We start from the raw sequence: 27,865 nt of genomic DNA on the forward strand, positions 1-27,865 counted from the left end.
CGGATCCTCCCCCCCGCGGGGCTCGGGCGGAGCCATGGAAGTGTCAGCTTGCTGCTGGGCTGCCTGCGAACCTCGGGTGCTCAGACCTCCGTCCCCACATGGAAGGGGAGAGAGGCCTGAGCTCCAGCCCTCGGGAATGAAGAAGGAAATTACATATATTTCACATTAGTTATATATTTAAAAGATGTCACGGCAGCTACAAGTAGAGAGTCACAGCCTGACAAAGCCACCAACTCCTGCCAGTCCTGTGTGCCAACTGGAAAACCTGGAAGTGGCTGTGACTCAGGGGCAGGGGTCCTTCACCATCAGCTGGGCCACATGTGCACAAACACCCCCTTCCCAAAAAAAACGGGACTTGAAATGCTGGCAGCAAAGTCCACCTCCCCTCAGGTACAGGGAGGTGTACCTTACAGGCCTTCCCCAGTAAGACAGCTCTGGGACTTGTGGGCTCTACAAATAATTTTATTGAAATTTAACAAAAGTGGACAGATGCACTGGGAGGAAGGACCAGAAGTAGTGTACATTCCCCAGACCCATGGGTCCTACCCACACGCTAGAGGAGCAAGGAGCCTAGTGTCGGTGAGTACGATTCAGCTACACATCCACACGGGAAAGCACAATGTTGCACGAAATTGTAAAAAAAAAAAAAAAAAAAAAGAAAAAAAAAAAAGAAAAAAAGAAGAATCAAAAGGTAAACTTTCTTTTTTTTTTTTTTTCTTTTTTTTTTTTTTTGCTTGCTCCAACACCATAGTGGACACAGATACTATTTACAGTGACCTTCACATTTTTAAGATCCCTCTAGGTGCTCCCAAGGCCCTGCTGCTGCAGGATTGCTGGCTCCTGGGGGCTGGCTGCTGTGGGGACCAGCCTGGGAAGAAGCGGGGCAGGATGCAGCTTGCTGGCAGTCTGCAGAGGTTTGCTGCCACTCTGGTGACACTGAGGGGGTAGAAGGGTGGGAGAAGGCATGGGTTTTGGAGAAGCATGTTTAATATACTGGGGGAAGGATGGGCAGCCTGTCAGAAAGGACAAAAGCATCCTTGCTAAACTGGTTGCAGCCTCTGCTCCCTCCCCCGGGTCCAGGCCATGCCTTGCCAGCAGATTTTTGGCTGGTAGTCAGGTGAGGGGCTCCCCGCTGGGATAGGCAAACAGTGCCAATCCTTTCCCCACTCCTCCTCCTTCCCCCATATCCAGGACAGGGTTGGTGCAGCTTCCCGTGCCCTCAAACAGCAATGGTAAAGCAGCACAGACAGTGTGGCCACGGTTTTCTCTCCTCTTCCTGGGTACAGCAGCTCCTGCTCTCCTGTGAAGCACAAGGGATGCCCTTCCCAGGGAGCTCCAGCCAAGGAGAAACTCAAGAGCAGGTGGTACAAATAAGAAACACTTCAGTGAGGGATTGTTTTAAGACAAGACTTTTTCAAGCAAGCAGAACAAAAGATGTCGAAAGAAGCACCCAGCATCACAGTGTAGACCAGCCCTGCCCTCCGACTTTCCTGCCTGGTGGCTGCCAGCACATCCACTTCACCCTGTGTGCTTGCTCCTGTCGATGGGAACCACGGGTGGAAGGACTTGAAGGGAAGAGGTGGTGACAGGAAGACAGCAACAGCCACGTCGCTGTTATCTCCCCGAAGCCGGGAATGTGGCCCCGTGCCTGGGCAGCTCTTAGCGGATGAGGGGATGGATACATCCAACGCAGACAGCGACAGGGCTGGCAGCCAAGTGCCAGCAGCTTAAATTAAAAATCGAGGTAGCAAACATCTGAAGTGCTTAGAAAGTAAATAAGTTCTGGAACGAAAAGAGGAGGAAAGCCAAGCTGGCTGCTGTGGGGAGTAGGCTCTGACCCACTTTAAAGCTGTGCCTGCTGCTGGTCCTCCTCTGCCTGCCTGGTCTGGGCACAGCTGAGCAGGGAGGCAGGTGCTCCTCATGCTGCCAAGGGGCATTTGGGGTCAGGCCTTTCCCCCAGCAGCTGGACACACGCAGGAGTGAGAGGTTCTTCAGTGCTGCCAAGATCTGGACCTTCTCAGGTGGGAGGAAAGAGAAGAAAAGAGCAGGACCTTCCGAGGTGGTGCAGAAAGCCTCCCTTTAAAGTGCATCGCATTTCTCCTCCTGCCACCAGCTGGGACGTGGGAGGGAGGAACCACAGTTCACATCGCCAGGGAGATTTCCAAGCTGGGGCAGGTACGTCAATTGATTGTTTCAGGGGCACAGGGAAGGAAGAGAGAATTCCTTTCCTGCTTGGCTTAGTCGAGGCCCAGCCTACAGGGAGGTATGTTCAAATAGCAGTGGGAGGTGAGGAAGCTGCCCGGCAGCCCAGCCCCGCCGCGAGGGACGGCGCTCAGCAGGAGCCAGTGTGACACTGGGGGAGGAAAGGCCACTGCGGAGCTGAGACCTTGCTGCCACCAGCAGTGGCCAGGGACTGCAGAGATCTCCAGCAGGCAGCAAAGCCAACTTCCCCAGTGCTGGCATAAGCGGGGAAATGCAGTGGGGAAAGAGACTGAGGCCTAAGAGAGTGGCATCTGATCTCCATTCCCTTCCCGAGAGGAGAGCAGCAGCCACCCTGATGTGCTTTGAGACCCCTCAGCTTGCCCTTTTTTATCCTCCATCAACAAACCCACACAGGGAAGCGCCACATCACACCGGTGTAAAGGGACATGCTGCAACACTGGCCATCTAACCTGCGGGCCCCAGGGACCTTGGGGTGCAGGGCAGGGCATTACTGTGCCCTGGCTCTCCCTGGGCCGCATACCTGAGAAGCAGGGGAATTCTCTCTGGTGAGAAGTGCAGGCTTGCTCTCCCTTTCACAGCTCAATCACAGCAGTTTGTTTGCAGTTCCAGTTACCCATCAAACGTCGGCTAACGGCTACAAAAGGTATTTTAGTCTTCTGACTCAAGCGAGGATGTTTTTAAGCAAGTCGTTGCACAGAGTCACCCATCTCCTGCGAGGGCCTGCTCCATCCTGCCTCACCTCCAGGCGAGGGGAGAGCCACCATCCCACCACACGCCAGGAGTCCTCCTTGGTGGGAACACGATGCAGCCGGGCCCAGCAAGGCTGGGGGCGGCGGGGCAGGGCCTCCCGCCTGCAGGCAGCCACGTCTGGGACTCACACCTCGCAGATAATCACTGGGAAATCCACGTGAATGCGAGGATGCTCTAACTTCACTATGCCCTGAAAGAAGAGTCAGAGTGGTGAGCAGAAGGGAACGGCCAATCGACAACCCTGAGTCCTGCCAGCCACCCACGGACAGAGAACACTGTGCCCTGGAGAAACTGGAGGGACCAGGATCCATAAACTGCCTGTGACACCAGGTACAGTAGCACACAAAGCACCAGCACTTTGCCCTTTGCACTCATCCCTGGAGAGCCGAGGGCAGCAGGGCTGGCTGCCACACATGGCAGGGCGAGAAAGGAGGGAGCTGCTCTGCCAGGCACTGCCTGTGCAGCAGCTGGTGCGTGACTGGCAGATATTGGCTGTCTGGGCTTTTCATCCGGCACCTTTCATTCACGGGATTTAGAAGAATGAAAAGAGCTCTCTGAGAGAATGCAGCCGGGGCAGCTGGCGCACAAGAAAAGCGGCTTTCTGTGCAGACAGGAGGCTGCTGAATGCACGTTCCCTCCACACCAGCCACAGGAACCATTCCCATGCCCCATCCAAGCCTTCTCCTGTTACAGCACCAGAAGGAGCCACTGGCAGCTGGGGCAGAGGGGGGAGCAGGGCTCGGGCTGCACCCACAGAACCAGAGAAAAGTCTGCGCTAGCAGAGGACTGTTCAGTGCTGGTACCTGCTCTCTCCAGCTCAGCTAAGCTTTCCAACTGGGTGAGTTTCAACCCACATGAATGAGGAATCAGTTCCACAAGCCAAGCCTGCCTCTGCTAGAATGCCAGCCCAGGAAGCAGAACCAAATCCTTCCGTCCATAACTGCCTGCTCAGCACTCAGAGGGATCTCATCCTGCTGAGAGGCTGCCCACTCCTCAGAGCACACTGACAGCTCACCCCAAGTGCCCACTACAGCCGTGCCTTTCTGCTTAATTAGGGAAGATTCCTATGGGGGATCTCTCCAACCCTGGTCTGATCTGCCCTTTCCTCCAATTATGACTCCAAAAGATTCCCTATATGCAGGCTTTCCTGGCTCTGCATCATGATCTTCACTTGACATCCCAGACCCTGCCCAGCTTCACACCACTTGCTTATTTAAAGAGGAGACTTTTCCACTGAAGAGCAAAGTACAGAGCTGTCAACACTGCTGAGCAGCTGGAGGGGACGTGCATACTCATGTCAGCAGCTGACAGGCTCTGGCTGCTGCTCCCTGGGCCTGGCCCTCCACAGTGACAGGACACTGGCTAAGGCAACACAGCACCCTACACCTTGTGAAAGGTGCTTGGTAAGGAGATACCGTGGCCATGCAGGTCTGCCTGGCACTCTGTGCCCCATAACACGGTGAGCTATCTCCCCCTGCCTGGCAGTTCTGAAAGGCTCAAGCACTGCTTCTCTCCAAAGAGAACAGCTGGAAAGTGCCACCAGCTCTCCCTTTCCTGTCACAGCCTCAGGTGACAAGGGTGTGAGCTAGGACACACAGGAATCATGGCCTGAGGCAGAAACTGGGGGGAGGAAAGAGCATCCACCTTTCCAGCAAGAAGATGCCCTGAGGGAGATGGCTCCTGTAAAGTCCGGACTTCAAGTGTCACCGTGGCGCTTTGCACTCCCTTTCCCCCACCCTCCTCCGCACACTACCTGAGGTATCAGGTTCTTGTGGATCCTCTTCAGCTTGGCGCGCTTCCTCCCGTTCTTGGTGACGATTGTCTCCTCGTAGAACTCGTGAGCAAGATCCCCGTCCTCATCGTAATACATGGACCTGCCGAGAGGAGAGGGGAGGCGTTGGGGTGAGAGCCTGCCGGGCCTGCCGGCTCCCTGCGCCCCGAGGGGGCCGGGGGCTGGGGCAGGCCGGTCCCCGCTCCCCTGGGGAGCTGCAGCGACCACTCGCTGCCGGCTCGGCGCTGCCGGCGGCTTTTCCCGACCGCCGCGCCTGTGCTGGGGCCGGCCCGGCAGCAGAGCCCCCCCGCCCCTCCAGAGCCGCCCCCCGCTCACCCGCGCCGTGTGAACACGAAGGGGGTGGCGGCGCGCGCGGCTCGCGCCCGGGCCAGGGCCTGCTGCCCGCCGGGGCCCTCGGGGCCGCCGCCGCCCGCCGCTGGAGTGGCGAACGGCCACAGCCCCCGCGACTTGGAGCCGCTGGCGCCCATGGCGGGGGCGGCGGGGCCGGGGGGGGGGAAAGGGACGGGGGCGGCCCGGAGCCGCCCGGTGACACCGACCGAGCGCCGCCCGCGCCGCCACCCGCGCCACTTCCGGCGCCCGCGTCACGTGACACCGGCGCGGGCCGCGCCCTCCTCCCCGCCCGCCGCCGGCAGCGCGGGAGCCGCGGGTTCGAGTCCCGCCGCCGACACCCCGCACACGTGGGAGCGCCCATGGCACACCCACACGGGGGGACCTTCCCATCCCGTCCCTTCCCACCCCAGCCCGCTCCGCCAAGGACACACCGCAGGCCCACACGTGCTGTCATCAAGATGCCTTTATTGGTGCTTGATGCCCTGCTTCTGCCCAGGGACACTCACTTCTCTGGGGACACTCGCTCCCCCCATATCACCCTCTCCCCTGGGGACACCCAATCCCCCAGGTGACACTTGCTTCCCCCAGGACACACACTGCCCTGGGGACACACAATCCTCCAGGTAACACACAATCCTCCAGGTAACACATGCTCTCTTTGGGACACCCATTCCCTTGGGGATGGACACCCAATCCCCCAGGTGACACTTGCTCCCCCCAGGACACACACTGCCTTGGGGACACACAATCCCCCAGGTGACACTTGCTCCCCCCAGGACACACACTGCCTTGGGGACACACAATCCCCCAGGTGACACACAATCCTCCAGGTAACACATGCTCTCTTTGGGACACCCATTCCCCCTCGTGACACTTGCTCCCCCCAGGACACACATGCTCCCTTGGGGACACACAATCCCCCACGTAACACAAGCTTTCTTGGGGACACCCATTCCCCCAGGGGCACCCAATCCCCCAGGATACATGCTCCCTTGGGGACACACAATCCTCCAGGTAACACAAGCTTTCTTGGGGACACCGATTCCCCCGGGGACACCCAATCCCCCGGGGTACACTCATTCCTCCCAGGACACATACTGGGGACACCCACTCCAGGGTGACACTCGCTCTCGCTCCCACCAGGAACCCTCACTCTCTGGGCCAGCCCCATGGGGCCTGTGACAGCCCAGTGGGTCCGTGGTGCCCCGTTCCACCCCCCCTCCCTGGCGCCCCCACCCGCCGGCGGGCGAGGATCCTGCTGCACTGGCTGAAGGCGCGTGGAAGCGTGGCGGTCACCCCGGGGTGCGCGTGGCCAGCGCCTCCTGCATCTTCCGGCGGCAGCAGGCGTAGCGGTGCCGCAGCCGGCGCAGGTGCTCCTCCTCCTCCCGCTGCAGGATCAGCAGGAAGTTGTGCAGCTCCGGCAGCGTGAAGGCGTCCCACTGCGGGCACAAGGGCTGCCGTCACAAGGGGAACTGGCGCGTCCCCCCCACGCTGCCTCCCCCCGGGCAACGAGGGCGACAGCCCCTTCCCCGGCCCCGCACTCACGTTCACCTCTCCGGTCTCGTTCTCCTTCAGAATGAAGCTCAGCACCTTCTCGCTGGGGCCGGCCAGCAGGCGCAGCCGCAGGGGCCGCTCATCGTCAGCCAGCTTGCGCAGGTACACTGCCACGGCAGGCACGTGTCACCCCGGGGACACTGCCACCGGGACAGCACCGCCACCGCGGGGACACTGCCACTACGGGGACACTGCTGCTGCTACTGTGGGGACATCTCCAGCACAGGGGACACCACTGCTGCCATGGGGGACAGTGTCCAAAGGGGGATACCACTGCTACAGGGATGCTGCCACCAAGGGGATGCTGCTGCCTAAGGAAAGGGGTCACTATCGGGGCACCGCTGCCATGAAATTGCCAACTCGGGGGCACCACCACTATGGCAACACCACTGCCACGGGGATGCTGCCACCACCATGGGGGACTCTGGGGACATCACCACCATGGAATTGCCACCACCCAGGGGAAAGTGACAATAGGGGGACACGGCCACCACTGTGAGGACAAGGTCACCCTGGGGTACTACCTTGCTCATCCTTCTCAGACCTCTCGAAGAGGGCGAACTTGCGGGGGTTGTCGATGACGGTGAACTTGCGGAGGAGGGCGTCGATGACCTCGCCGGCGCGGGTATGCGAGAGGATGTGCAGGTGCTTGGCCGTCCCTCTGGGCAGGTAGAAGGACGTGCGGCGCTTCACACCCTGGGGGTGCGGCCGCCCCGCCTGCAGGGAGGGGCCCCGATTGGCGGCCGGCACCGCGACAGGGCGAGCCAGCTTCAGCTGCACCTTGATGAAGCCGGCGTAGGAGCCGTCCTTGTTCTACGAGACACCGATGGGGGCGTGAGTGGGGTCAGGGCAGGGCACCGTGACCCCCCCGGCCCTGTACCGACCCCATACCAGGCTCATGAAGAGGTTACTGTTGATCTGGCTGTTGTACTCCTTGATCCGCTGCTCCACCTGCGCCTGATCCAGCTCTGTCTTCTCCCACTCGCTGGGCTCATCCTGCGTGACAGCAGCCGGGCTGAGCGGCACTGAGGCCGGAGGGGACCGTCCCGCCTCCCGCGGTGTCCCGCCCGCCCCCAGCCCGTCCCGCAGCAGCGGCAGAGGCGCGGGCGGTTGCGCGGGGTTGCATCAGCCCGGCCGGCGCCGAGCTGGGCTGTGCCGGGGGCGCACAGCTGAGCTCACCGCGGTGCCAGCCCTGCTCCGGGGACACCGGCACCGGCCACCCCTCAAGCGCCCGTCCCTGGGGCTGCAGGGCTGTGTGAACGCGCTGCGAAGACACCCGGAGCCGCGCGTCCCCTCCCGGCACCCCAGATCACAGAGGCGTACCCGAGGCAGAGCCCGGCACCGGGCCGTCTGGGCAGGCTCTGCGCCCGCGGGGACGCCCTGACATTTGAGGCAGGAGGGCCGGGCCGAGGGTACACAGTCCGCCCTTGCCGCCGGCGCCCCACTTCAAAGCGCTGGCCCCACAGACGGGGCACCCGAGCGTCCCGGCCCGGCGTCTCCGCCACCCGCAGCCACTAATGAGTGTTTATTTGCGCGGGGCCGCGGAGCTGCCGCACAGCGCCGCACGTGTCCCCACGGCACGGGGGGCTCCCAGCGCCGACAGCCACTCCACGGCCCGCAGGACCCTGCGGGGGTGCCTGCAGGACGGGGACAGCTGTGAAGCTGTCCGGAGAGTTTGTCCCGGCACCCCCAAAGCTGGGAGCAGCTCCAGCCCTGCGGGACCTTGGGGTGTCCGTGCTGGGCAGCGAAACCCGGCTCGTCCCGCGGTGTCTCGCTCACCCCACATCCAACTCCACAGGGCCACGCCTGCCCCCACTCCTGCCCCACCGCAGGGCCAAGCTCCCCTCCAAGGAAATACCACCCCTAGTTTTCCCCACGCACCGAGCCCACCCCTGCGCGCCCCCCAGCCCCCGGCCCGGGGAACGCGCTCCCGATGACGTCACCCGTGTCCCCCACGGCGTCACGGCTCGGGACCGACCTGGCGGCGGCGCGGGCGGCGGCCGAGGGAGGTGCGGGCGGTGTAGAAGAGCTCGGGCTCGGAGTCGGAGTCCTCCTGGCTGCAGTAGCCGCTGCTGGCCGTGCTGCCCCCCGTGCCCCCCGCGCCGCCCCGCCGTAGCGCCAGCGCCGCCGCCCCGCAGCCCGCGGCCCCGCCGGCCCCCGCCCCGGCCCCCGCCCCGGCCCCGGGCACAGGCACCGGCACGGGCACCGGCACGGGCACCGGCACGGCGGCGGTGGCGGAGGGCACGGCCCGGCCCGCCCGGCCCGCAGCCCCACCGGGCCGGCGGGGACACGGGCACACCCGGCCCCGCGCCAGCCCGGCCGGCCCACGGGCCGGGGCCCGGCTCGGTGCGCTCCCGGCTCGGCTCAGCCCGCTCCCGGCCCTCGGCCCGGCTCCGCTCGGCCCGGCCCTCGGCCCGGCTCCGCTCGGCCCGGCCCTTGGCCCGGCTCGGCTCGGCTTCGTCCCGGTCCCTATCGCGGCTTGTCTCGGTCCCAGCTCGGCTGCGCCCGGTCCCGGTCTCAGTCCCGGCTCAGCTCCACCCGGTCTCAATCTCAGTCTCGGCTCAGCTTTGCCTGGTCCCTATCGCGGTCCCGCTCGGCTCAGCCCGGTCCCTCTCGCGCTTCTGTCCCGGCTCGGTTCGGCGCGACGTCCCCCGCGCCCTGCCCGCTACCGGCCCAGCGCGGCCCCAGCCCTGCCCTGCCCCGCCCCGCCCGTCGGGTGATGCGAGCCGGGGGCGGCGCGGCGGCTCCGCTTCCGGCGGTGACTTCACCCGCGCCCGCCCGGACACGGCTGTGCCCTGCCTGAGCTCGGCTCGGCTCGGCTCGGCTCGGCTCGGCTCGGCTCGGCTCGGCTCGGCTCGGCTCGGCTCGGCTCGGGCAGCGCGGCACGGGCACGACACGGCTCGCCAGAGCACAGTACAGCCCGACATGGCACAGCACGGCACGGCATGGCACGACCTCACTCAGCCCAGCCCAGCCCAGCCCAGTCCAGTCCAGTCCAGTCCAGTCCAGCCCATCAAGGCTTGGCACAGTGTGGCACAGTATAGCCTGGCATGGTGCAGCCTGGCATGGCATAGCACAGCCTGGCACATCAGCCTCACACAGCTCAGCTCAGCTCTGCTAAGCCCAGCAGAGCCCAGCACAGCAAGGCTTGGCACAGCTCGGCACAGCACAGGCTGGTGTGCCATTACATGGCCTCACACGGCACAGCCCAGCACAGCCCCCCCAGCCCAGCAGGGCCCCCAGGTTGAGCACCCCCTGCCCAAGCCCTCCCTCACAGACAGGCCCAGGCCCTACCACGTTGGTGTCCTTCTCCAACACCTGCTCACTGCTGTCATCCTCATCCCCGGCACCCGGGGGGCCACTGCAGTCCAGCCGCACCAGGGCTCGGCACCGATAGTGGCAGGTGAAGCTTGCAGTCTGGGGACAGAGACAGGAGCAGTGTCACCACAGCAGTGCACAGCCTGAGGGAAAGGGTCAGGGTGCTGGTACACGGTGGGACAAGGGCTGGCACATGGTGAACAGTGTCAGCTGTCTGCTCAGGCTGTGCCCAGGGGCTCAGGGGTAGCATTGACATGGGGACACAGCACCACGTCCTGGCCGGTGCCTGTGCTCCCTGCTGGGCTGGCCAGCACGGTGTGCCCAGTGCCTGGTACTGGGATGCCCTGTACAGGGATGGCCAGGATGGACACCAGTGTGGGTGTCCAGTATTGGAATGCCCAGTGGCCAGTGTGGGTACCCAGTGCTGGAATACCTGGTACCTGGTGCAGGTACCCAGTTCAGGGATGTGTGGTGCCAGGTGAGGGTATTCTGTATGAGGCTGCCCAGTGCCTGATGTGGGTGCTCAGTACAGGGGTGTCAAGTGTTTGGTGGAAGTTCCTGGTGCCCAGAGGCCCGGTGATGGTGCAGCTGCCCAGAATGGTGATGCTCAAACTAATGGAATTAATGTCTGGCAACAGGATGCCTGGTGGCGGTTATCGGTATTGAAATGCCTGTACCCAGCCCGGTGCTGGGATGTTCGGTGCCTGCTGGGGCTGCCTGTGCCCAGCGGTGGGACAGCTGGTGCTCAGTGAGGGGGCCCACTCCCAGGATGGTCGGGGACCCGTGGGGGTGCCCGATGGCAGGATGCTTTGTACCCGCCGGTGGCGGCATGCCCGGTGCTGGGAAAGCCATGCCCGGTGCTGGGAAAGCCATGCCCGGTGCTGGGACTTCCAGTGCTCAGCGGGCTGCCTACTCCCAGGATGCTCGGTGTCCTGTAGGGGCGCCCGGTTGGTGGGATGCCCGGCGGTGGGAAATCTGGTGCTCGCTGGGGATGCCCAGCGCTGAGGAAGCCGACGGGCGGGCCGCCCGGAGCCTGGCGGGGGTGCCGGGTGCAGGGATGCCCGGCGGCGGGGGTGCGGGGGCCCGGGACGCGGCGCGGTACTCACGGCGGCACTGGAGGCTCTTCCTGCCGCCGCCCCAGACGAAGTCCCCGCAGAGATCGCACCAGGTGTGCAGCCCGCGGCGCCGCGGCTCGAAGCGGTGCCCGGCGCCCGGTGCCGCCGTCAGCCGCGGGTCAGGATGCGCCCCGGGGCCGGGCCGGCGGGCCGGGCTGATGCGCAGCGCGTTGGCTCGTTCCAGGCGGCCCCGGCCCGGCCGCGGCTCCGGCTGCAGCTCCCGCAGCTCGATGAGCTCCATGGCCCGGCGGCCGCTGCTCGGCGGCGAGACGGGGGCCGGCACCGGGCCGAGGCCGGGGCGGGAACCGGGAGGGGCCGCCCCGATCGGGCACCGCGGGGAAACTGAGGCAGGAGAGGCGGGAGGAACGGCGCGATGCCCCGGGCTCCCGATCGCCCACTCCAGTCCGGAGAGCCCGGCGGGGCGGGCTGGAGGCGGGGATGAGGTTCCCGGAGCCGCCGCGAGGGAAGGGGGGGCCCGCTGCAGCCGCTCCGCTCTCTCTCTCCTCGCAGGAACAGGACAAACTGCGCTCCCTGCCTCAGTTTCCCAGTGGGGAAGGGGCTGGAGGCGCTCCTGGCAGCGGGTGAGAAGCAGACGAAGAGTTATGAAGAGCGTTCCTGCTCCTGCTGACTGCAGCTCTGGACGTGCAGCCGGGGTTTGGGGTGAGGCGTTCATTGAGCTCCGAGCACGGGCTGCTCAGCCGGGGCTGCAGCTGGACCGAGATGGTTTCCTGCTGCTGTCGTGGCTCCTGCAGCAGCAGCAGCCCTGGTGCAAAGCCCATTGTTATGTGTCAGGGATTCTCCCGCACCCCATGAGAGAAAAGGACATGGCCAACCTTTCCCAGCTGTGCTCAGACCAAGGCTCCAGCCCTTTGGCAGCAGATGCTGACCAGTGGAAGGTGGGGATGCATACCAAGGCATCCCCACCAGTAAACCCTGTGCACTGGTAACGCTGGTGGGAAGAGGGCCAAGCCCTTGGTGCTAACATCACATCAAGGGAGAGGAAATGGGCTGAATTGTCCCTGTAAGGTGGAAGATGACAAATACCCAAGAACCTCTATCTCACAGCATGGTGCTGGTGCAAACCACATCCTCTGCTCCCCACGCTGCTCTGACGATGATACGAGGTGGCACAGAGGCCTTCCCACTCCCTTCCCTCCCCAGCTGCAGTAAGGTAACCACAACCTTTTTTGGGTTCTCTGGGATTTCTGTTGTTTCAGAGGGGAAAATGGACACACGCCTTTCACTGTGTGGAAGGGAGGGGAGGAAGCAGTTTGTTATCTTCAGCTAGGAGAGAAAAAGCAGAAGCCAAGCTGCTGTGGGATGCACAAGGAAGTTTATTGGAGAAGGCAGCATGGTGAGGTGGTGGGAGAGGAGAAGCTGACCCTGGCCAGTGCTGCCTGGGGCTGGAAGTAGGCAGAAGGGGCCTTTGCCAGCTTCCTTCCAGCTGTGGGCTGCACACTGGGGGAATCTCTACCTCTCTGAGCTATGAGCCAGATGCCAGACACCACTTCTCTTACAGGTCATCCACACTCTTTGCCACCTCAGCCATCAGGTTGCAGGCAGGCTTGTGCTTCTGCCAGTGCTGGACCTGGCATGCCCTGCAGAGGGGGAAGCTGCTGTCAGGGGCAGTGGAGCCGCATCCATCCTTGGGGGCAAAGCAGCAACAAACTCCAGCACCACACTCCTCTGGGAGCTGGAGGAGAGCTGATATAGCCCAGCATTAGACAGGAAGGGGGTGGATGTGGCCCCAGACCGGGGGGTTAAGGAGGTTTAACAGCAGACCTTGCCAGATGGTTCAGGACCAGAGATTTAATTTACTGCCACCGTCCCAGCTGCCACATCCCAACCTGTCACCTACAGCCACAAGGTCACGGGTGCTTTCCTACTCCTGCCCCATGAGGTGGAGAGGAGGGAGATTGTATCACCACGGAAAACCCAACCTGTCACGGCTCTTGGTGTGAGCAGAGGCAGCTCAGCACCTCACAGCTGCAACATAACCCTCACCAGCACCTCCTCCACCAGCAGCCCAGCACGTCAGCCTCCCCACAAGATTTGGAGAGGTACGTGGCCAGCAGAGAGCTAGGGGTGCTGAGCAGTGATGGGACCCCTGGCTTTCCTTGGCCCTCCCAGAGCATTCTCCAGTGAGATCTGGTGCTCTGGGGAGCACTGAGGGGCTCAGGGGGGCCTGGGAGGGGCTGCAGGGCTCCCTTACCGTGTGCAGTACCACTCTTGCCGGCAGCGAGAGCAGCGCTTGGCTGCTTCTGCACCACACACCCTGCAGCGGGGCTTGTCAGCGGCCAGAGCCTCCATCACGTCCAGGCTGTAGGTCTGTGCCCACCTGTGCAGGCAGAGAGGGGTGAGGCTGCTTACAGGGAACTGCTGACCAGCAGTGAGCTGTCCCTGTTGCACTCTGCCACTGAGGGGACATCTCCAGCCACTGCCACAGACTCCTCTGTCCTCCCAGTGCTGAGCTCCAGCCCTGCTAATGGAGATACTGGCCCCACTGGGCTCTCTGCATATACCTGTACCAGGGCCTCACCTGCGTGCCTGGAGCTTCAACTCCTCTTCAGTGGGGCTGAAGGCATGCTTCACCTGATGCTTGGCAATGGCCTCCCACTTCCCTGAGTTTTTCTTAAGGATACGGTCCCAGATGACAGGAACCTGGTGGGAGAGGCAGACCAGGAGGAAGAGGTGCTAGCACCCAAAAAAAGGTGCTGTGGGTCTGGGCAGAAGGCAACCAGCCCATGGAACAAGAAGCATGGCCCTCCAGGAGGGCAAGCAGAGGCAGAGGCAGAGGTGCAGGGGGTGTTAGGATGTGCTTTTGGGTACCTTGAGGGAAAGGATCCAGTTGGCATTGAGGGGAAACAAGGCAAAACCTTTGGGGTCCAGTTGGGAATGAGTCTTCAGCCTCGGGGCCTGGGCTGCTGAAAAGGGCCCTCAGCACCCCGCGTGTGGCAGCAGCGTGAACCAGAGCCATTTGTCTGAGCATGAGCAGATTTTTCCGCTCATCACTTCCCTGAAGATGAACATCCGGGGAAGGGCTGGCCGGCGCAACAGGCAACATCCCAGCCAAGAGCAGTGCACTGAGTTCAGGCTCTGGGGCGGACGATGCTGCTTCAAACAGCGCTGCCTTCTCCAGCAGAGTAAAAATAGCCAAAGAAGGGGAGGAGGCTGCTCTGGGAGCAGCCAAATGGAAAAAGGCCTTTCCTTAGCTTGGCTCAGCAACAAGGAGTGAGTTCACCGCTCTCTGGGCAGAGCAGGGAGCCCGTGCCTGTGCTTCCTGCTGGCTCCCCATGCCTGTCCCTGGGCTCAGCCCCAGCCCTTGGCAGGGGCAGGGGCAGCACCGGCACAAAAGCAGAGCTATGGAGAAGGGCAGCAGCCTGGCTGAGGGCTGGAGGAGGTCCCAGTGTGGCAGCTGCCTGTCACTGTGCCACCAACACGCTGGCAGTTAAGGCACGTGGCGTGAATCCATGTCCACCTCTGCCCTGCTGCCAGCCCCAACAGCTCGGCTTGCCAGTCTGCAGCTTCCCCAGCTCCAGCTCCCAGCCTGGGCCATGCCTCCAGCTCAGCCACAGCCACCTCTGATAGAGCACATCACCCTCCTCCCAGGCCATACAGCCAGCTGTGATGGGGACAGCGTGCTCCCACTGGGGACAGCCCAGACAGCCACTGCCCAATGTACCCATGTCCTCCAGGAAGTGGTGTGGGAGCCTCTGGCAGCGGGGAAGAGCCTCAGTGCTCTCAGTTCTTCTCAGAAGCCTCTTTGCAGATCTGCCCCCACACTGTTTCTCCCCTCAGCTCACAAGAAGGCAGTAGAAACACATGAAAACACTTTTCTCCAGAGATTACCGCTGCATGGATTAAAACCCCCAAGAACCTCTTGGATGTTTAAAGACCTTCATGGCCTAACTCTCAAAGGCCCAGACACCAGCTGGGACCAGTTTAACTCCAGACTCTATCACCAGATCATGATGTCCCTCTGTACACAGTGTGCCAAGCAGCCTTAGACCAGGGCTGTGAAAGGGGACTTCCCTGTGGAGTCCAGAATTCAACAGGAAAACACTGATAAATGTCAAATGAAAAGTTAATTGTCAAAACAAGCCAGTGCCTGTGTCTGCCCCATGCAGCTGCCATCCCAGGGCTCAGTGTGACCTGGAGAGCTGTTTATAACCCAGCATTTATGCCTTTAGATGTGATTGCTTGGACATTGCAGGGCAGGAGAAGGCTTTCACATCAGCCACAGGCAGCTTTGCTGGCAATAAGGATGTAACTGAAATGGGTACTTGGCTGCTTTTCCAGGGCATCATCACTCCAGAGCTGAGCTTGGTGGAAGAAAAAAGGGGTAGGGAGTTATCAGTCTTAAAACAGCTAATCAGGCTGTAGAGGTGATGAAAAAGCCACAGGATACCTGTTCTATGATAAGATCCTTTTTGGGGGGAGCGGGGTCTGTCACTGCCAGGTAACTCAGAAACCTCTGCATCTCCACCAGGTTGGGCAGCTGGTCAATGAGGACATCTGTCAGGAATGCACGGAGCTGTGCCCATAGAAGGGGAGAGAAAATTGAACAGAGAGAGGTCAGGACAAAGGAGTCAGAGCTGGGGATGCAGCGGGGCAAGAGCAGGGATTTGAGGTGCAGTGGCAGGGAGACTAATGGGGGCTCATGAGGTGCACTCAAACACAAGCTTTGCTGCTGCTGCTACAGTGACAGACCTGCTGTTCTGCCACCACTGGCTCCTTGGAGCCCACAGTGAGGATGGGGACAGATATCTGGAGGTGTCCAGTGCTGGCCAGGGCCCAGGGCCTTTGTGCTGCAGGGTCCTACCTTGAGGAGCTGGCTCTTGTTGAAGCCATCAAAGTGGTATTTGCGCTGGCACTCGGGACTGAGCAGCAGGTTGAGGAGGGCAAGCCACACCTGCCCGTCAAGTTTGGTCATCTTCACCTGGTCCTCAGGGGGCACCACATGCCATGTGCCATTCTCAAACTTCTTGAGCTTGCCTGAATGACAGAAGGACCAGGGAGATGCAGTGCTGCCTGAGGGAACACAGCTCAGAGGGGGGATGCTGGCCTGTGCTCACTGCCTCACTTCACCCTCTGCTTCTGCCTGCCTCAGTTTCCCCACCTTTTGCTCCACATAGCCGCCTACTTGGTACTGAGGCAAAATATTAGAGAGCATGAAAAGCAGAAAGGACGCATTAAACCGATAGTTCTGTGGCAGGAACAGAAAGATCCCTGAGACATCTCCCTCTGTACTTGGCCACGAGTGTAAAGCCCTGGTGGGCAGTGAGGCAGCCCATGCTGCAACAACAGTGGCTGGAAAGACCCATTTCAGGGTACCAGCCACTCTTCTAGAGCTTCCTCTGCCAGGCAAAGCCAGAAGCAGCATGAATATAACAGATATGACAAAACAAGTTCCAACAGCTACTGTGTGGCTCCGGGGGATGGAGCAGGATGTGACCCTGCATCTGCAGAGCCTGGAAATGCCTTTGTGCTCGTCTCTTTCCAGTCCCTTCCTCAGGGCCCTGGATCAAAGCTCCCTCTCACACCCCTCTCACACAGGCAGGGAGAAGGGATGTGTTTTGTGGCCAGAGGAAGGAGGAAAGCTCCCGCATCCAGCTGGGCTGCTCGGCAGGCACGGCCACGTGCTTCCAGAGCTCTTCCTGCCCTGCCCCCGCTGTGACCCCCGTGCGGGGCCGGGCCAGCGCGGGTTCCCACGCCCCGGGCTGTGCCCCACCGCAGGGCAGGCAGCGGGAGGCTGGGGGGGTGTGGGGGGCCTGCCTCACTGCAGAGGTGGGGGACAATGGCCAATGACCACAGCCTGCTCTGGGGCCTTTGGCAAGATTGAATCTCAGGGAGCATCAGCAGAATCAGGGCAAAGTTTTCTGCCTGGGAGAGACCACATCTGGCTCTAGTCGGTGCTGCCCCAAAAGACCCAGAGAAGCTGGGACAGGCACTCTGGTCTTGCTGTGTCCAGAAGACTTCTCAGAGGAGCACGTGGGGTTGGCAGAGGCTCTACGCTCCAGTGCTGGCTGTGATCACTCACAAGAGACCAGCCCTGTGTGAGGATCAGCTTTTGGGAGCACTGCCAGGTCCCCAGCCCAGCTGTGCTGCAGCTACTCTCGAGCTGAACAGCTTCAGGCAGGGAGCACTGAGGAGGGTAGAGAGGGGAACAGCTCTGCAAGGGCTCCTACAGCAGATCCCTCAGTGGATGCACATCCCAGCAGAGCACCACGGTGCCCCAGAGACCATGGGGCATGAGCCATACCTGCTTCCCAGCAGCTCCAGGGGCAGTGCTCCACCAGCTCGACAAGAAGGCAGGGCAGGTTGTGGGTGTTCAGCATCCGTGTCAGTGCACCCAGGGGCAGACTGGAGATATGACAGAAGAGGGGAAAAGCCACTTGCAGATTAATGCCAGAATTTGTATCTACAAATGCTCCCTGAGGCAACTGGGAGAGGCAGGAAAGAAACAATGATCTGAGATCCCAGGAGTACCATGGAGCAGGGTGGAGTGCTGCTGTGTTTGCCTCCCAGGGCACAGTGCCACTGCCACTGTGGACATGGCCAGCTGCTGAAAGGAGTCCAGGCACCCGCTGTGACCCCACAGGAATCCCATCTGGAGAGCTGGGCACATCCTCTGCTGCTCCTGGGCACCTACCTGTCCACCTGGTCAGTGATGAACCGCAGCACGGACAGGGCCTTCAGGGAGATCTCAAACTCCATCATCTCTGCCTGCTTCTGCAGCTCCTGTGGAGGGACAGGATCAGCCTTGGCATTTCAGGCCCCATTACCCAGGAGCTACAGGGAGGCAGGCTGTTGATTGCATTGGTAACCACAGTCTGGGTAGGAAAACAGAGCCCTGAAAAACAGTTTCTTGTCTCAACTGTGCCAGCACTGTCTGTTTGCCAGCACAGCCACAGAAGAGCTTGCAGCCCAGAGTTGCCCTCCCCTCATGTCCCTGCCTCTAACATGTGGCTACTGGCTGCAGTGCTGCTGCACCAGAACACCCCCTGAGAGAGGCTGGTCCCAAATTTTGCTTCTCTCCCTTTCTGGGATCATCTTGTGACCCACGGCCCTGTGGACACCTGTGAGGGTTGAAGGAGAGGGGAGCTTCATGATCAGCAAAGGAACCAAAGGAGGAGGGGGAGGAGTGAGAAACTTGGCCCTGGTGCAGCCGCAGTCCTGTGTCCAACCCTCCTGGATCTGCCTCTTCCCTCCAGCTTGGGAATAGCCAACAAGAATATCTGCCTGTGGTTATCCCAGCCCACAGCTGTGCCATGCTCTCCAGCCACCCAGCCTTCTTCCCTTGCAGACAGTACGGACACACACCCCACTCATTCCCCCTGGCAGCCTGACCACCCTCTGACTCAGCCTCTTTTGAGACCATGGGGAGGGCCATTCTGAGAGGTGCTAAGTCCTTCTCCCTGGCTCAGGCACAGCTTCTCTCCAGTCCCAGATGCAGCTCACACTTGGCGTGCAGAGTGCTGATCTCAGCTTCTTATATTTCTCCGAAGAGCCACTGCAACAGTTGCCTTCCAGATTTCTGTGGTAAGCAGCTCTGTGCTCCCTGTGCTGGTGCCCCACAAGTTACTAAGAGAGCCTTGTGGGCTCTTCTCTGCCTCCTCCCTCCCTAAACTGCCCTAGTGAGGTTTGTCCTACAGCTTTTCCTTGTATCCAGACCTCATTTCTGCTGCCTGGAGACAGGGACTATCTTTTCCTTCGAGGGGAACAACAGAACAGGGGTTACCACCATACACAGTTCCAAAAGACAACAGGCTCCACAGCACAGGAGATGGCAAGAACAGCTTTTTTCACAGGGGTTATTGTACACAGAGTCAAGAGAGGCTGGAATGAATCAGAGGAAACCAGGCTCCCTGGGAGATGAGTGCTTTTGAGGATCCTATTGGCTAGAAAAGGTCTGGGTTTTTAAGTTCGTGTCAAAGCAGTAACAGAGACACCCCCTTCCCCTCCCCAGCTGGGAAAACATTTCCTGGAAAACATCCCTATTGTGCTCCAGATCCCTCCACTTCCTTCCCTTTTCTGAAAGAGAAGTATGTGCTTGGGCAACAAGCCAAAGGATGGAGGCGAGGGGAGATTCAGGCTCTCCCTTTAACCCTGCTCTTCCAGATACTCCTCCTGATGTGCAGTTCCAGGTGCTGAGAAGCCCCAGAGGCAAAGACAGCTTCTGCTCTGGGAAGGTGTGTGTTAACCTGGGAACACTCCAGTAACATTGCTGGCCCAGTCCAGCTCAGAGGACCTATTTCTCAGAGAATAAAGGAAGCTGGGGGAAGCACATGGGGACAATTCCTGATTGTTAGGAGAACTCTCTCATGGGTAACCCTGGCTGGCTATAGCAGCAGCCTGACCCAGGGTGGCTTCCCAAACTTCAGGGAGAGATATCCACACAGCTTCCAAGAGCAACAGAAAATGGCCAAGCCCCTCTACTGAATGTTTTGCTCATCTACCCTCCAGCATGTTCCACCCCAGAGCTCTGAGTATGTCCTGCAGGAAGCCTGAGGCTGGCACTGGCATCAGACAGGCAGAAGTCAGTCTGCAGAGAGGAGGGGGGTGGGTGCAGCCACAGAGAAGCACCAGACACCCTCTGAGGTGGGCAGGAGGTGCCAGGGTTGCAATCTATAAAAAGGCCCCATGGTTGCAACCCACGAAACATGCCCCCAGGAGCTACAGGACTTTCTCCTCACCTGCATGGATGAGGGGCTGGCCAGAAGCTCAGCACGAAGCTCTGCTGAGGTCACTGCTTGTGCCTTGGTGCTCCGAGCTGCCAGCAGGGTCAGCTTGCGGTGGCAATAATCGATCAAATCCAGAATGCTGTCCTCTGCTGACTCGCAGATCTCCTTCACAGTGACAAGGGTTTCACACAGGGTCAGTGCCCACTGCCTCCCACCCCCACGGACTTTTCACTGGAGGAAAGATGGACTTGTCTCTCACCTTGAAGAAGAACACTGTCTCCAGGAGGTTGATGATGGAGGCTTCATGGTGCAGCTGTGGGAGGAGAATGGCCAGAGTGAGTTAACAGTGGAGCAGCACTGGGGACATGGGCACTGGGACAGGGAAAAGGGCTCTTTTGAGAAGCTGCTGATGCAGTTGTGGCCAAAAACTAGTCCAAGAGAAAATACAAGTGATGCAACCTTCAAAACAATTCCAGTTCATGCAGTTCATATTAATATTTAGGCTGACATGTCTGTGGAGAGCCACACTCCCAACATGCCAATGGAGAGCCACACTTCCCAGCAGGCAGGGCTTTTCAGGGCTCTGCCTGTGCTGCAGGGGCAGGACAACCACTGTCCTAGGGCGAGCTGCAAGGCACCAGCACAGAGCCAGTGCCTGAGCTGGGACAGTGCTCTGCATGGCTGTGCCTCTCCCAGGCCCTGGGACTGGGGCAGACAGCCTTGTCCAAGATTGGGAACTATGGAATACCCGCCCTGAGGCAATTGGCTGCTCAGGGAAGAAACCACCTTGCCCTGCAAGGTATTACCCTGGACTGAAAATGGGTTAAAACTTCCAAGCCTCAGGCAGGTCTCCCTTAGGTCAAGAGCTCTGCAAAGCCCAGATCTGGAAATCATTCCCTTGCAAAGAAAGGCCCAAGGGACCACCGGTCCCCAGAGCTCAGTAAGAAAAAGCTACATTTTTGTTAGCCCAGGGGCACATAACCCTGGAGAGCCTCTGGCCAGAGAAAAACAGTGCTCAGAGGGGGGAAAATAGCCCAGGAGTATCACAGCCTGGGAGCAGGGGCAACACTGGGACCTGCAAGCCAGGAGCACAGCTGCCTCCAGGAATGGCTTTTGCTCCACCAGCAGCTCCTGTAAGCCCCTGTGTGGGATTAGAGCAGGGACAGCTCTCCACAAAGCCAGGCTTCCCTGGTGAGTCCCTGTCCCTCCTGGGGGCAAGGGTATGGGCTTGCACGGGCTTTGGGAAACCAGGCACTTCCCACTGTCCCACTGCCCACCTCAGCCTGGGGGGATGCAAAACCTCAGCTCCGAGACCTCCAGGGTGATGTTTATTTTCAAGCACAGCTGTGCCTGACCCATTTGCAGGCTCATTCCCCCCATCCTCTCTACTCACCACCACATAGATGGGGAAGGTGCTTCTGGGCTTGAAGTCCTCCAGCCGGCACAGCACAGGAAAGACCTTGTGCTTCCAGATCTCCACAGAGATCAGCTCCCCAATGAGAACAGGAATCTAGACAGGGAAGGGATGGGGAAGGGAAGGTTTTCAGATCACTGCTGCAGGGGAAACCAGTTTGTTGCTAATGGTCAGCCACACTGCAGTTGCCCAGGGTAGCCTTGGGGCACACTCTGTATTCATCCAGCTCAGAAATAAGCAGCTTCTCACAACAGGGCAGAGCTCCTGGGGCTGCAGAGGGCGAAGGTGACCCTGAGGAGCTGGGCAGGTCCAGGTTATCTCACACCCTGGGGCTGGGACATCTGAGGCACAGGGCAGAGATCTGCAACCAGAGGGGCTGGTGCAGGAAGGAGACCAAACAACCTCCAAGAGACAAACCAGACACCAGCAAGTAGAAATACCACAGCGTGACCTTTTAATTTATTTTTAAAAACAAAACTGGCACACCACCAGTCAAACGTCTTTTCCAGAGACATAACAGATTCTTCAGCATTTTATTCCAAAATTGCACACTGCCCACAGGACAGCCCCAGCTGTGGGGATCACTCCTGCACCCGGGGAGGCTCACCTTGGCATGGGTGACCAGCAGCTCGGTGAGGAGCTGCTCCTGGCCCGCTGAGGCGCTCAGGATACCATGCATGTTGAGCTTCTCCACATACTCGTGTTGCCGAAGCCATCTGTGGGGCAGCCAGGGGGGACATCAGGGCCACACACCTCTGGCCACTGGCTCGGCGAGGGTCCCTCGTGCAGGGAAACCTGCTCCTGTAACCCCACACTGTGCTCTGAACCTGGGGCCATAGCTCCACTGGGAGAGCCCTGCCCTGCTGCCTGCCCCCAGCAACACCCTCACTGGGGACACCACAGACCAGAGGGAGCCTCTCCATCACCCCTACCCTCACAGACCCTCACATCTGGGACCCTTCCTCGCCCTGGGCCCTCCAATCCCCCCCAGTCCTTCCACGAATACTCCAGAATTGCAGCCCCTTCTCACCTCACCCCACTCCACCCCGACCCTCTGTGGTTACCTCAAAACCAGCAGTCCTCCTCTCTACCCCAAACCTTCTAGCGACCCCTCCTCACCCCCACCGTGACCCCGGGGCAGGCACCAGAACTGGGCCCCCTCCTGTCCTCCAACAGCCCCGAAGGGGACCGCCCCCCCGCTAAATTTAAAGCCCTGCTTTCATGTTCTCTCCCCCCAGACACCCTGGGAACATCCCATCGGCGGGTCCCCGCACCCCTGCCCGCCGATGTCCCGCAGCTCAGAGCCCTGCAGGGCCTGCACCAGCGCCTCGGCCTCGGCGGGGCACAGCGGCGCGGGCACGGCGGCCATGGCGTCCCCGTCGCTGTGGTAACGGCGCCGCCGCTACCGCCCCCTGGCGGCGCGGAGGACTCGCTGCGGGCCGGCTGCGGCAGCGGCGAGGGGCGGCCTCTGGTGTCCCCTGGCGGCGCGGAGGAGTAGCCGCAGCCAGCGGGGCGCTCCGGAGACACGTAGCGGGGACAGCGGGGGACACACGGGGGATGCGTGGGGGGACACGGGTCTAGTGAGGGTCATCGGCCATCGCTGCCATCACTTCCAGCACACGATGATGTTGGGGTCGTTCTCCAGGCGCTCATCCAGCTCCTTGTAACTCATGCCTGGGGAGTAAGACAGTGGGCTGTCAGTGTGGTGTCAGTGGGGTGCCTGTGTGGGGTCAGTGGGGTGCCCAGCAGCAGTGTCAGAGGGCTGGGCGGTGTCCCCGAGCCATGCCCCGGGCAGCATGGGCTTGGCAGCCAGACTTGGAGAAGAGCCTGGCCCACACTCCCATCTCCCTGCAGTCTGATGGCTCCCAAAGGGGCAACAATCCAGGACCAGTACACAGCTGTGGGCACGCAGACATTCTCGTGTCTCCCACCAACCCTGGGGCCCACACGGAGCAGAGGATCCTCTGGGTCCTAAGGATACATACCAGTCTTGCAGCAGATCTCATCGTAGCTGTGGCAGCCTGTGTACAGCCGGGCTGGGTGGCTCCGCTCGTCCCGGGCCACCTTCACTGGGTATTTCTGGAGCCGCCGGATAAGGCCCTTCATCAAACCAAATTGGATCAGCCTCCTGGGGATGAGGAGGGAAGAGACTTGGGGCCACAATGCTGAGGTGTCAAATGGCCCAGCTCTCCACATGCCCCACCACTGCATGAGTACTGGGGGAGTACTTCTTGCTCACTCTCTCTGCCACCCCCAGTGTCACCACTGCCCTCAGGGACCGATCAGGAGGGCTCTGACCTCTCATCCACCCTCTGGAGCTGCAGGGTGTACCGGGAGATCAGGTCTCGCACGGTGGTGCCAGGGCTCAGCCCGCAGTACAGCTGGAAGACGTCCCTGAGGCTGGCTCGCTTGTGCCCTGCAAGGACAAATCACCAGTCAGCTGCTCTGTCCCTCTGCCTGGGCCAGCATCACCAGGCAGAGTCACTGTACCTTGTTTGGTGACATAGGACAGACACTCTTCCTGGAGGCACTTGTCATCCACCAGGTCCTGGACCTTCGGCGTGGTGCAGTAGACATTGGAGTACTGGAGGGCGATGGAAAACCAGCTCTGCTCAGCTGTAGCTCTGAGAGACCGGCCCAGCCCACTCCAACCCTGCTGTTCCACCTCCACAGCCACCCTGACGGCACAGCCACTGCCCAAATCCTGGTCACAGCCCTGACCCACCTGGAGTATGGAGACAAGCGTGACAACCCCGTAGTACCTGCAGGTGGACAGGAGAAGGTGAGAGGCGGTCTCTGGCAGCACCCACCACCCTGCTCGGGCTGCCCAGCCCCTCCAGGCACTCACAGCAGGTTCTGCACAGCAATGCGCACCAAGTTCAGCTCCACATCGGCTTCTGCCGAAATCTTCTGCACGTGCCGAAACCCATCAATGTAGGGCAGGATCTGGGGGAGGAGAAGGCAAGAGTTAAAAGGAAGAGAGCAGTGGGGCATCAGTCTGAACCCCAGGCAGCTCCCTTGCATCTGGGAGCACCTTTGATGGGCAGGCTCCATCCCGAGGTGCACTTTAACCTTGTGCTGGTGAATCTGCTCACAGGCCCAAGCACAAAGACAAGGCAGCACCAAACTGTGCTCATTAACATGGTGATCTCCAGGACAGCCCAACTCTCCCAGTGGTCTGGAAACAGATCCCCTTCAAAGTGTCAAGCACACGGACCTGCTGCGTGGTGAGATCCCACTGGGAGTTGAAGAAATCATCCTTGTCTTGGGTGAAGACAGGGACATCATACTCCTGCACGATGGGGGGATCTGGGCGCTGCTCAATCACCTTCAGGTGGATCGTGTTTGACTCATCTGCCCGAGAAAAGGCCCAGTCTCCATGGAAACCAGTGCTCCCTCAGGAGCTTGCAACCATCAGTCCCAGGACACCACAGTGTCACACAGAACAAGGTGTTTGCAGCCCATAATCCCATCCTGCCCATCCCTTGGAGCCAGGTAGGGCAAGGCTGTCTCAGACACCCCCAGCTCCAAGCACAGACAAGCAGGGAGCTGCTGGGAGCAGCACAGGCAGAGCCAGCCTGGGCAGGGAATGGCCCAGCTGACTCCCAGAACTGCCCTGTCCTGGCCGTACCTATGGGCAGGGTGCACTTCCCTTTGGCATTCAGCTCCTCCAGCAGGATGGTCATGATGGGAACCAGCTTCTGTTTACTCTCCTCGTTGGAGATGAATCCACTTTCCAGCTAAAGAGAGCAGAAAGTCAAGTCAGCTCCTCTCCCCAGGACTGCTGGCTACTGGAGCCCAGATCCTGCTCTCCTTTAAAACTGAAGTGATCTGTAGGAAACCAGCACAATCCCCTCCTCTCTGTAAAACCAGCCCCTGGACCAGCAATGCCTAGTGGCCCCCAATATGCTCCAGGACATTACTGAGGTGCCCACGCCCTGTGGGGTGGATTGGGAAGCAGCCTGGCCGTGCCCAGGCCTCACCTCGAGGGTGGTGAGGTAGCCAGCCAGCTTCTTCACAATGGGCTCCAGCGCACAGGCCTTGGCCCTGGCATCACACACAAAGCCCAGGTTGAAGAGCAGAGCATTCCGGCTGTACTTCTTGTGCTCGATGCACACGGGGCAGCCGATCAGCTTCTTCTCCATGGCCGTCCTGTGGGGAGACACCTCTGACCTGCACCTGCGCCCTCAGGGAGGCTCCAGTGCCCCACAGGGATGGTTCCCAGCTGGCTCTGGAGGTACAAGCTTCTTAACCTTGCAGGAAAAATGATGCCTAAGCCCTACATGCTCAGAGTGTAAATCACAGTCTGAAAAAAGGGGGCGCGGGTGGTGGTGGGAAGTGGGGAAAGAGTCATCCCTCAGAAAAGGAAACAGTCTCCTTTCGAAACCCGTACAGCTCTCAGTCAGACTCGTCTGACTTTCCTGGATTTAAGGCTGGCAGAGCAGCAGGTGCAGCACCAGCCACCCTCATGATGTGACCACCCACCCTCTGCTCGGGTACCTGGGGGCACGGCAGTGACCCTGCAGGCCCCGGGCCCGGAGCCCAGCGCTGGCACTGTCACTGTCACTGTCACACCACCGAGCCCGGCAGGACAGCGGGGCCCGGGGCTCTGCCCGCACTCACACGGTGATCAGCTTGTTCTGCAGCTCGGGCTTCGTGATGACGTACACCTGGATGGTGTCAAACAGCTCCCGGGAGATGAAGTCCTCGGGGACCTGCGACGGCACAGGAGGCTCCGTTCCAGCCCAGCCCCGTCCCTCCGCGGGGAGCGCCCACCACCCTGTCCCGGTGCCCCATTCCCCTCCATGGGCGCTGCCACGGCCCAGTCCCAGCCCCTCCGCCGCGGGCAGGCGCTGCGGGCCCCGGGCCGGTCTCCCCGCACCTGGTAGGTGATTTTGGGCCCCAGCGTGGGGTGGAATTCGCTGAAGAACACGCACTCGATGCGGCCACCCATGGCGGGGCGCGGAGCGGCCCAAACACCGGCCCCAGCCCCCCAGCCGGCCACCGTAGCGGCGCTCCCGTGGAATCACACGGCCGCACGGCGGGGCGGGCCTGCGCCTTGAACGACAGCACTTTCAGCCACTCAGCGGCGGCACAGCGGGGAGGGGGCGGGGTTTTAGCGCTGACGGACAGCCCGTTTCAGCCAATCGGAGCCCGCGCCGCGGCCCGGCCATGTCGGCGGTGGCGGTTGTGTCCGCCCGGCCAACATGGCCCTGACGGCCGAGACCGAGTCCCGCCTGTACCGCTCGCTGCGCGTGGCCGCGGGCGCCGCCGCGCACCTGGTGGCGCTGGGATTCCCCGCCGCCGTGGCCGTGCTGGCGCGGCCCGGATCCAGTGAGTGCCGGTGGGGCCGGGGCCGGGGACGCGGGGAGGGCCGGATGTCTGAGCTCACCTCACCCTGCGCTTCCCTTCCAGGTCTCTTCTCCTGGCACCCGCTGCTCATGGCCCTCGCGGTAAGTGCCGGCCCCCCACCCCGGTCACCGCCCCGCTGCCTGGGACAGGCGGGGGCCGTGCCGGCGGAGTCCCCAGGTGGTGGGTGCCCAGCCCCGGCAGCCCCGGGTGATGGGAGGCTGAGCCCCCGGGCGGTGGGTGCCGGGCCCCGGAAGGCCCCGGGCCGTGGGACCTTTGGCCAGCACCAATCCCGCTGCCCTCTGCCCCCTAGTTCTCGTTCCTGATGACCGAAGCGCTGCTGATCTTCTCCCCGGAGACCTCGCTGCTGCGCTCCTTCTCCCGCAAAATCCGAGTGCGGGCGCACTGGGCCCTGCAGCTGCTCGCCCTGCTCTGCGCGCTCCTGGGGCTGGGAATCATTACCTACAACAAGCACCTGAACGGCAAGGGCCACTTTGTCACCTGGCACGGGCTGACAGGGCTGCTGGCCGTGCTGTACGCCGGCGGGCAGTGCGCTGGGGGCGTGCTCCTGCTCTACCCCAAGCTGATGAAGAACTGGACGCTGGCCAAGCTGAAGCTGTACCACGCAACCTCAGGGCTGGTGGGCTACCTGCTGGGCTGTGCCAGCCTGATGTTGGGCATGTGCTCCCTCTGGTTCACCACCACGGTGACTGGTGCCTCGTGGTACCTCGCTATGCTGTGTCCCCTTGTCACCAGCCTGGTTATCATGAACCAGGTGAGCAATGCATACCTGTACCGCAAGCGGAGCCAGCACTGAGGGCTTGGTGCTGACCTGAACTTCCCAGAGCAAGCTGGGTCTCCGTTTGGAGGCCCTCTGCTCGCACAGGGTCTCCTTGGAACTTGGTTTCTACCTACTCGTCTTTCGTTAGTCCTGGATTGTCCATAGTGTCTTGTCCCCGGGGAGCAGCTGTGATGTGTGTGACACCTCAGCCCTGCCTCAGTGGGGATGTTCCTCAGCACAGCTGCCAGGCCCTGTGGCAGCCTGGTGCTCAGTGGTAGGAAAGGGAGGGCTCACTCAGGATTCCTGCTCCTCTTCCCTTCCCACGCAGGAGCGGGCAGGAGAGGAGCCATCCTGGTGAGCAGGGTGGAGAGTCCCGTCTCTCCCAGGAGGCTGCAGCAGGCGCCACACTGCCTCTCCTGCCACGGGGGCAGCCTGGCCGGGAGAGTACAGGGCGCGGTTGTGGCTTCAGCCCTGGCAGGGCTGGGGCAGGGTGGTGGCACTCGAGCAACGGTACAGCAGCATGTGTGTCCCCACGGCATGGGCACTTCCTGGGAT

General features: G+C 61.2%; 5 protein-coding genes across 6 annotated transcripts; 1 reads left to right on the forward strand and 4 right to left on the reverse strand.

The window, feature by feature from the left end:
* Positions 1–708: 708 nt before the first annotated feature.
* TUSC2 (tumor suppressor 2, mitochondrial calcium regulator) lies at positions 709–5,364 on the reverse strand. Its single transcript, XM_083869367.1, has 3 exons — positions 5,081–5,364; positions 4,727–4,847; positions 709–3,163 (listed from the first exon to the last, which is right to left on the reverse strand). Exons 1-3 carry the CDS (start codon positions 5,230–5,232, stop codon positions 3,098–3,100), a joined length of 339 nt encoding a protein of 112 aa, XP_083725493.1. The 5' UTR covers positions 5,233–5,364; the 3' UTR covers positions 709–3,097.
* A 176-nt stretch (positions 5,365–5,540) lies between these two features.
* RASSF1 (Ras association domain family member 1) lies at positions 5,541–11,323 on the reverse strand (the record flags this gene model as incomplete). The annotated part of the gene is given in 7 exon segments (XM_083869366.1): positions 5,541–6,534; positions 6,641–6,756; positions 7,174–7,462; positions 7,541–7,645; positions 9,944–10,060; positions 10,062–10,066; positions 11,074–11,323. Coding segments are annotated over 7 exon segments (1,029 nt in total). The 3' UTR covers positions 5,541–6,387.
* A 636-nt stretch (positions 11,324–11,959) lies between these two features.
* CYB561D2 (cytochrome b561 family member D2) lies at positions 11,960–27,361 on the forward strand. 2 transcript variants are annotated; one of them, XM_083869407.1, is made up of 3 exons: positions 11,960–12,253; positions 26,596–26,633; positions 26,843–27,361. In XM_083869407.1, exons 2-3 carry the CDS (start codon positions 26,622–26,624, stop codon positions 27,344–27,346), a joined length of 516 nt encoding a protein of 171 aa, XP_083725533.1. In that variant the 5' UTR covers positions 11,960–12,253; positions 26,596–26,621; the 3' UTR covers positions 27,347–27,361. The 2 variants fall into 2 exon arrangements, with proteins under 2 accessions (XP_083725533.1, XP_083725532.1); XM_083869406.1 differs by lacking the exon at positions 11,960–12,253 and adding an exon at positions 26,369–26,514.
* Positions 12,431–22,570, reverse strand: ZMYND10 (zinc finger MYND-type containing 10). The gene is made up of 12 exons (XM_083869408.1): positions 22,455–22,570; positions 21,788–21,896; positions 21,160–21,276; positions 20,026–20,079; positions 19,779–19,931; positions 17,735–17,823; positions 17,345–17,445; positions 15,905–16,077; positions 15,491–15,616; positions 13,622–13,743; positions 13,295–13,420; positions 12,431–12,680 (listed from the first exon to the last, which is right to left on the reverse strand). Exons 1-12 carry the CDS (start codon positions 22,547–22,549, stop codon positions 12,596–12,598), a joined length of 1,350 nt encoding a protein of 449 aa, XP_083725534.1. The 5' UTR covers positions 22,550–22,570; the 3' UTR covers positions 12,431–12,595.
* NPRL2 (NPR2 like, GATOR1 complex subunit) lies at positions 22,577–26,191 on the reverse strand. The gene is made up of 11 exons (XM_083869404.1): positions 26,063–26,191; positions 25,804–25,895; positions 25,164–25,332; positions 24,812–24,920; positions 24,398–24,534; positions 24,029–24,126; positions 23,906–23,942; positions 23,671–23,764; positions 23,479–23,596; positions 23,166–23,308; positions 22,577–22,854 (listed from the first exon to the last, which is right to left on the reverse strand). Exons 1-11 carry the CDS (start codon positions 26,132–26,134, stop codon positions 22,787–22,789), a joined length of 1,137 nt encoding a protein of 378 aa, XP_083725530.1. The 5' UTR covers positions 26,135–26,191; the 3' UTR covers positions 22,577–22,786.
* Positions 27,362–27,865: the final 504 nt, after the last annotated feature.

The sequence above is a fragment of the Zosterops lateralis genome (assembly GCF_965231275.1).
Source record: "Zosterops lateralis genome assembly, chromosome: 11".
Lineage (NCBI taxonomy): Eukaryota > Metazoa > Chordata > Aves > Passeriformes > Zosteropidae > Zosterops > Zosterops lateralis.

Bases quoted from the DNA above. Each gene is read 5' to 3' on its own strand.
- TUSC2 (XM_083869367.1), bottom strand. From the start codon at position 5,232: ATGGGCGCCAGCGGCTCCAAGTCGCGGGGGCTGTGGCCGTTCGCCACT. The intron at 4,848-5,080 runs GTGAGCGGGGGG...TCCTCTCGGCAG, and splicing joins TTCGTGTTCACACGGCGCGG to GTCCATGTATTACGATGAGG. The intron at 3,164-4,726 runs GTAGTGTGCGGA...CTCTTCTTTCAG, and splicing joins ACAAGAACCTGATACCTCAG to GGCATAGTGAAGTTAGAGCA.
- ZMYND10 (XM_083869408.1), bottom strand. From the start codon at position 22,549: ATGGCCGCCGTGCCCGCGCCGCTGTGCCCCGCCGAGGCCGAGGCGCTG. The intron at 13,744-15,490 runs GTATCCTGTGGC...CTCTCCCACCAG, and splicing joins AGGATCTTATCATAGAACAG to GTTCCTGTCATCTGGGACCG. The intron at 12,681-13,294 runs GTAAGGGAGCCC...CCCCCTCTGCAG, and splicing joins CAAGAGTGGTACTGCACACG to GGCATGCCAGGTCCAGCACT.
- NPRL2 (XM_083869404.1), bottom strand. From the start codon at position 26,134: ATGGGTGGCCGCATCGAGTGCGTGTTCTTCAGCGAATTCCACCCCACG. The intron at 25,896-26,062 runs GTGCGGGGAGAC...GTGCCGTCGCAG, and splicing joins GGCCCAAAATCACCTACCAG to GTCCCCGAGGACTTCATCTC. The intron at 23,309-23,478 runs GTCAGAGCCCTC...CCTCATCCCCAG, and splicing joins CTCCAGAGGGTGGATGAGAG to GAGGCTGATCCAATTTGGTT.
- CYB561D2 (XM_083869406.1), top strand. From the start codon at position 26,388: ATGGCCCTGACGGCCGAGACCGAGTCCCGCCTGTACCGCTCGCTGCGC. The intron at 26,515-26,595 runs GTGAGTGCCGGT...CTTCCCTTCCAG, and splicing joins GCTGGCGCGGCCCGGATCCA to GTCTCTTCTCCTGGCACCCG. The intron at 26,634-26,842 runs GTAAGTGCCGGC...TCTGCCCCCTAG, and splicing joins CGCTGCTCATGGCCCTCGCG to TTCTCGTTCCTGATGACCGA.